General features: G+C 34.9%; 1 protein-coding gene across 1 annotated transcript; it reads right to left on the bottom strand.

Annotated features, from left to right (window-relative positions):
* Nucleotides 1-1396: 1396 nt before the first annotated feature.
* Nucleotides 1397-7095, bottom strand: LOC141317325 (large ribosomal subunit protein mL39-like; the record flags this gene model as incomplete). The annotated part of the gene is made up of 5 exons (XM_073833065.1): nucleotides 6944-7095; nucleotides 4999-5205; nucleotides 1732-1871; nucleotides 1549-1648; nucleotides 1397-1464 (listed from the first exon to the last, which is right to left on the bottom strand). Coding segments are annotated over exons 1-5 (558 nt in total), but the record flags the coding sequence as incomplete, so codon positions are not given.
* Between the last annotated feature and the right edge of the window lie 463 nt (nucleotides 7096-7558).

The raw sequence follows: 7558 nt of genomic DNA, 5'->3' as shown, positions 1-7558 counted from the left end.
TTCTCAATGAGTTCTTGTTTTGCATATTGATGATTTTTTTATATGAGCAAGAGTGCTGCTTTCTCTGAATATCAGCTTGATTGCAAATGTGATGTTTACTGAACTGGTGTATAAAATCATTAAGACGTTATTACTGAGTTCAGTTTTAGAAACAATATTGTCTGTCTCCATTTCACAAATGAAAATAGCTCCAAAAATCCACAGCAGAACTGTTGAGTCAAGCAACAAACAGCTTTTTATTGTTCTAGTTCAGAGGCACCTAAACTTTTTAATACACACATAAACAAAAACTTGATTGAAGGCTGAGGAACAAGTAAATTCTGCATTTTATACAACTATATTATATAACAAATTTGTTTAATAAACAAAAAATAAACAGCTTTCAAATTCACGTATATTGTTTTATACATTTCAATGCAAAAAACTAAATTAAAGATGTGCTTCAATTCCTGGGTATATTTGTAGCAACAGCCAAAATTATCAATTTTTCTTTTATGTCCAAATCATTAGCATATTAAGTAAAGATTATGTTCCATGAATATATTTAGTAAATTTCCTACCATAAATATATCAAAACTTAATTTTTGATTAGTAATAGGCATTGCTAAGAACTTCATTTGGACAACTTTAAAAGTGACTTTCTCCGTATTTAGATTTTTTTGCACCCTCAGATTCCAGATTTTCAAATAGTTGCATCTCGGCCAAATATCGTCCTATCCTAACCAACCATACATCAATGGTTATTTATTATATATTCAGCTTTTAATTAAAAAAGATGAACAACAATTTTACTTAAGAACATTTATTTTTAACAAAATCAATTAATTGAAGATGCTTTTGATTATTAAAATTTAAATGGAACCATTAAAATGGAATTTAAAAAAAAAAGTAATGAAAAAGAATTTGGTAAAAATAAAACTGTAAAACTCAATTTAAACAGGCTTTTTGATTAAAACTATTTAATTTAACCATTAAAAAATTAATTTGGAAATAAAACAGATTTTATAGGGCCGTATAATTATAATTATTTTTGGTGGTCTATAAAATGCCTTTATTATACCTGATGCAGATATATTAAGTCTCTGCTTCGCATGTATTTATTTAACTGAATCGTAGCATTTGTTAATTCACAATTATGCTTAATTATGATTTTTAAGTGGGTTTAATATATAAACAGTCTAATAATGCGTTTCATGGATTCTTGTCCATGAAATGCGCCACTTCCGGTATTTTGCCAGCTAGCTGACATCGGCAAAATAAAAACGAGAATTTTAAAAAAATCAAATAGTCGATTAGAATCAACAAACTGAACATCTGAATGGAGGTTTTCATTAAAATAATTGATCAACATTTGAGATGCATGTCAATAGTGCTAAAATGAAGAAGCGGTTCTGACCTCTGAAGGCGTCCAGGAGTCTAAACGAGAGTCCAGAAGCAGATCACAGCAGAACGCACCAGCGGTCACTGCAAACACAATAAATGAACACTGAACATCATCTGAATGCGACTAATGAAGCACAGCTGTGAGTTCATCAAGCTCAATTGTACCTGGTACTTCAGGAAGCTTCAGCAGCTCCACGCTGAACTCATCCTTAAACGCTCCGTCGAGCACGTGACCCAGAAGAGCCGCACACGAGCGCCAGTACGCCTGAAACACACACATACAGCAGTTCATAAGGAGAAAACAGAGTCAGAAGCGGCTCAAAGTGAGCAAAACAGACACACACTGACCTGATTGACTATCTGAGGGTCTTCGTCTTTGAAGGTGAGCAGGGTCAGGTCACAGGAGCGGGTCAAAGGTCGGTGCATGTGCCACGGCTGGCCGTCCACCAGAGCCAGAGCTGAGCTCTTCATGTGCCACTCCGTCAGATCTGACGCAAACATTCAACAGAAAAAAAAACTCAAATTTGGTGCAGTTTGTTTATTTGTGGCACATAGGAAGATTGCATTGCATTACATTTAGACATTTAGCAGAAGCTTTTATCCAAAGCGACTTGGGGGACAATGGAAGCAATCAGAAACAACTAAAGAGCAATAACATGCAAGTCTCATTTAGTCTAACACTTGAAAGACACGCATCAAGTTTTTTTATTATATAATAAATAGAAGAAAAAAGAAAAAGAAAGAAATTACTAAAGAAAAAGAAAAATCAAGCTAGTGTTAGAAGTCTAAAAATAGATAGATCGAATACAACAAGAACAGAGAAGATAGTGTTAGTTATTTTTTATTTTTATTTTTTTAAGAAAACTAGCAGTGAGTAAATGAATAAGAATAAATCTCAAAGGGCAAGTTTTTATTTTAGAACAGAATTAAAACAGAGGGTGCTAGAGTTAGAGGGTCAAATAAAGATGGAAGAGATGTGTTTTTAGCCGATTCTTGAAGATGGCAAGCATAATTTATGAGGTTTTATTCATATTTCTCATAAATATGATGTCAAAATGTGTGTCCCACTCTTTATTTACTACACAGTCAACGCCGTGTGAGGATTCAGAAAATGTGTTCACTCTCAGGTCATCCAGGATAAGGATGAGTTTGTTTCTTCATCAGATTGGTAGAAATGTGTCTCACCAACGGATCACCAATGCAGTGAATGGGTGCCGTCGGAATGAGAGTGCAAACATCTGATAAAAACATCACATTAATCCACACCACTCCAGTCCATCAGTTAACATCTTCAGAAGACAAAAGCTGAAACAAATCCATCAACTAAAATACAAATCTATAATCCAGCTTTTTCACTGGAAGGAAGCATTATTATGGAATATGGACTCATATTTGAGTTAAAAAACATCTTAATGATGGATTTGTTTCAGCTTTTGTCTTCTCAAGATGTTAACTGATGGACTGGAGTGGTGTGGATTACTTGTGGATTACTGTGATGTTTTTATCAGCTGTTTGGACTCTCATTCTGACGGCACCCATCCACTGCATTGGTGATCCATTGGTGAGCAAGTGATGGAATGACACATTTCTACAAATCTGATGAACAACCAAACTCATCTATATCTTGGATGACCTGAGGGTGAGTCTATTTAAGTGTGCAGTGAATGGGTGCCGTCAGAATGCGAGTCCAAACAAATCCATCATGAAGATGTTTTTAACTAAAATACAAGTCCATAATCCATAATAATGCTTCCTCCAGTGGAAAAAGTCCATCATCAAAACCCAGTCACATATTTAACAGTGCTTGATCTGTGCAGATTTCTCTCCTGATTCAGACCAGACCACTTCTTCACTGGAGGAAGTGTTATTATGGATTTTTTGGATGATTATTGTAGTTAAAAATGTCCTAATGATGAATTTGTTTCAGCTTTTGTCTTCTCCAGATGTTAACTGATGGACTGTGGATTATTGTGATGTTTTTATCGGCTGTTTGGCTTCTCATTCTGACGGCACCCATCCACTGCATTGGTGATCCATTGGTGAGAAAGTGATGGAATGACACATTTCTACAAATCTGATGAACAACCTAAATCATCTATATCTTGGATGACCTGAGGGTGAGTCTATTTAAGTGTGCAGTGAATGGGTGCCGTCAGAATGCGAGTCCAAACAAATCCATCATGACGATGTTTTTAACTAAAATACAAGTCCATAATCCATAATAATGCTTCCTCCAGTGGAAAAAGTCCATCATCAAAATCCATCCAACTTATTTAACAGTGCTTGATCTGTGCAGATTTCTCTCCTGATTCAGACCAGACCACTTTTTCACTGGAGGAAGTGTTATTATAGATTTTTTTGGATGATTATTGTAGTTAAAAACGTCCTAATGAGGAATTTGTTTCAGCTTTTGTCTTCTCAAGATGTTAACTGATGGACTGGAGTGGTGTGGATTATTGTGATGTTTTTATCAACTGTTTGGACTCTCATTCTGACGGCACCCATCCACTGCATTGGTGATCCATTGGTGAGCAAGTGATGGAATGACACACTTTTACAAATCTGATGAACAACCAAACTCATCTATATCTTGGATGACCTGAGGGTGAGTCTATTTAAGTGTGCAGTGAATGGGTGCCGTCAGAATGAGAGTCCAAACAAATCCATCATGAAGATGTTTTTAACTAAAATACAAGTCCATAATCCATAATAATGCTTCCTCCAGTGGAAAAAGTCCATCATCAAAATCCATCCAACTTATTTAACAGTGCTTGATCTGTGCAGATTTCTCTCCTGATTCAGACCAGACCACTTCTTCACTGGAGGAAGTGTTATTATGGATTTTTTGGATGATTATTGTAGTTAAAACGTCCTAATGATGAATTTGTTTCAGCTTTTGTCTTCTCCAGATGTTAACTGATGGACTGTGGATTATTGTGATGTTTTTATCAGCTGTTTGGCTTCTCATTCTGACGGCACCCATCCACTGCATTGGTGATCCATTGGTGAGAAAGTGATGGAATGACACATTTCTACAAATCTGATGAACAACCTAAATCATCTATATCTTGGATGACCTGAGGGTGAGTCTATTTAAGTGTGCAGTGAATGGGTGCCGTCAGAATGTGAGTCCAAACAAATCCATCATGAAGATGTTTTTAACTAAAATACAAGTCCATAATCCATAATAATGCTTCCTCCAGTGGAAAAAGTCCATCATCAAAATCCAGCCCCATATTTAACAATGCTTGATCTGTGCAGATTTCTCTCCTGATTCAGACCAGACCACTTCTTCACTGGAGGAAGTGTTATTATGGATTTTTTGGATGATTATTGTAGTTAAAAACGTCCTGAAGTTGAATTTGTTTCAGCTTTTGTCTTCTCCAGATGTTAACTGATGGACTGTGGATTATTGTGATGTTTTTATCAGCTGTTTGGCTTCTCATTCTGACGGCACCCATCCACTACATAGGATCCATTGGTGAGAAAGTGATGGAATGACACATTTCTACAAATCTGTTGAAGAAACAAACGTATCCTAATCTTGGATGGTCTAAGGGTGAGCACATTTACAACACATTAAGGTGGACTGTCCATTGAAAAGCAGACACTCACGGCGTGTGCAGCTGTACGGCGTCGATACGCCTTTGTTCATGACCAGAAGCGTCCCCTGTAGACCGGGCCCCTGCAGCGCCACCTCGATCTTCTCCGTCCGCGGATACAGAGATCTCTGATGCGCCAGTTCTTTAGAGAACAGAGCACTGCGATGACTGCGCAGTTCTGCAGACGAGAGGCGCGCAGCCGCTACACTAGACGCCAGACCTGCAACACATCCATTCATTAGAGAGATGCTTATATCCAGAGCAACTAACATATATAAATATATCACCCTCGACCACAAAACCAGTCAACTTTTCAAAACTGAGATTTATCGTCAACTGAAAGCTGATTACAAAAGCTTTGTTCATTAGGATATGACAATATTTGGCCGAGATACAACTATTTAAAAATCTGCAATCTGAGGGTGCAAAAAAATCTAAATATTGAGAAAATTGCCTTTAAAGTTGTCCAAATGAAGTTCTTAGCAATGCATATTACTAATCAAATATTACGTTTTGATATAATTATGGTAGGAAACTTGCTAAATATCTTCTCTTCATGGAACATAATCTTAATATCCTAAAGATTTTTGACATAAAATAAAAAAAAAAATTTGACCCACACAAAGTATTTTTAGCTATTGCTACAAATATATCCATGCTACTTAAGACTGGTTTTGTGCTCCAGGGTCAGACCTATATATATATATATATATATACACACACTACCGTTCAAAAGTTTGGGATCAGTAAGACTTGTTATGGTCTTTATTTGATCAAAAATACAGAAAAAAACGGTAATATTGCAAAATGTTTTACAATATAAAATAATGTTTTTTATTTTAACATACTTTAAAATAGGATTTATTCCTGTGATGAAAAGCTGAATTTTCATCAGCTGTTACCCCAGTTTTCAGTGTCACATGATCCTTCAGAAATCAGTCTAATATGCTGATTTATTATTAGAATTATTAAATATTATCAAATATTTTTTTGGAACCTGTAATACTTTTTTTTGTTTGTTTCTTTAATTAAAAGTTAAAAATAACATCAATTTTTCAAAATATAAATATTTTCTAACAATATAAGTTGTTACTATCACTTTTTATCAATTTAACACATCCTTGCTGAATAAAAGTATTAAATTCTTTCAAAAAATAGAAAGAATATAAATGTACTGACCCCTTTTGAACGGTAGTGTTGATTGTTAGAAAAGATTTCTATTTTAAATAAATGCTGTTCTTTTTAACTTTGTATTCATCAACGAATCCTGAAAATAAGTACCACAGGTTGCAAAACAAATATTAAGCAGCACAACTGTTGCCAACATTGATAATAAATCAGTATATTAGGATGATTTCTGAATGATCATGTGACACTGAAGACTGCTGTAATGATGCTGAAAATTCAGCTGCGCATCACAGGAATAAATTATATTTTAAAAGTATAATGGAATAGAAAGCCACTATTTTAAATTACAATAATATTTCACAATATTACAGTTTTTTCTGTATTTGTAATCATATAAATGCAGCCTTGGTGAGCAGAAAAGACTCCTTTAAAAGCATTAAAAATCTTACTGATCCCAAACTTTTGAGCAGCAGTGTATATATATAATCATAATATCTTAAATATTATATTGTAACATATAAGATTACAGTAATGAAACTTTTATATCATTGTCATTATTTTCAAATATAATTTAGAAATGTCATTCCAGACTGGTTTAGGATGAACTCAAATCTGATTTTTCCGCACTACAATCACATCATCAAATAAATCAGCATTACATGTAAAACATGGTATTATTATACGGTATTGTCAGTGTCTAATCTGTAACTTAAGTGGTTAAATGAAAGGCTGATATCTGTCAGTTGTAGTTTTATTTGGCAGACTGTTTAGTGCGAGTGTGTGAAGGTCAGGAGTTTGATCATTTGTGTGTTTCATTATGATCGACTTACGGCGCTGAAGCATCTGACAGACTTTCCGAGAAGCCATGAGCATCACACAAAGATATCCTCCGTAATATAAACAGATAATTATAAACTACAGATGAAAACAACGAAATAAAGCCGCTAACTGACTGAATTTAGCAACATGCTTGTGTAGCTTCCGGCGGGAGCGCTGCAGCGATAAAAACACTCCGTGCGATCTGACAGAGCGCGGTTAAGGTTCCGCTTCGATTTAAAGGAATAGTTCACTTTCAGAACAAAAATTTACAGATAATGTACTCAGCCCCTTGTCATCCAAGATGTTCATGTCTTTCTTTCGTCAATCGTAAAGAAATCATGTTTTTTGAGGAAAACTATTTTAGGATTTCTCTCCATATAGTGGACTTCTATGGTGCCCCCGAGTTTGAACTTCCAAAATAGAGTTTTAAAAGGCTCTAAACAATCCCAGCTGAGGAAAGAAAGGGCTTATTTAGTGAAACGATTGGTTATTTTCTAAAAACATTTACAATTTATATACTCTTTAATCTCTCGAGTACACACAGAGCTAGACAAGATGAGCATTTGAAGTTAAAAAGTATAAAATTGTTTATTAAAATCGTTTTGCTAATTAAGACCCTTCTTTTC

This window comes from Garra rufa, unplaced genomic scaffold (genome assembly GCF_049309525.1).
Source record: "Garra rufa unplaced genomic scaffold, GarRuf1.0 hap1_unplaced_732, whole genome shotgun sequence".
In the NCBI taxonomy this organism is placed as follows: domain Eukaryota; kingdom Metazoa; phylum Chordata; class Actinopteri; order Cypriniformes; family Cyprinidae; genus Garra; species Garra rufa.
This window is presented reverse-complemented; position numbering and strand designations above follow the sequence as displayed.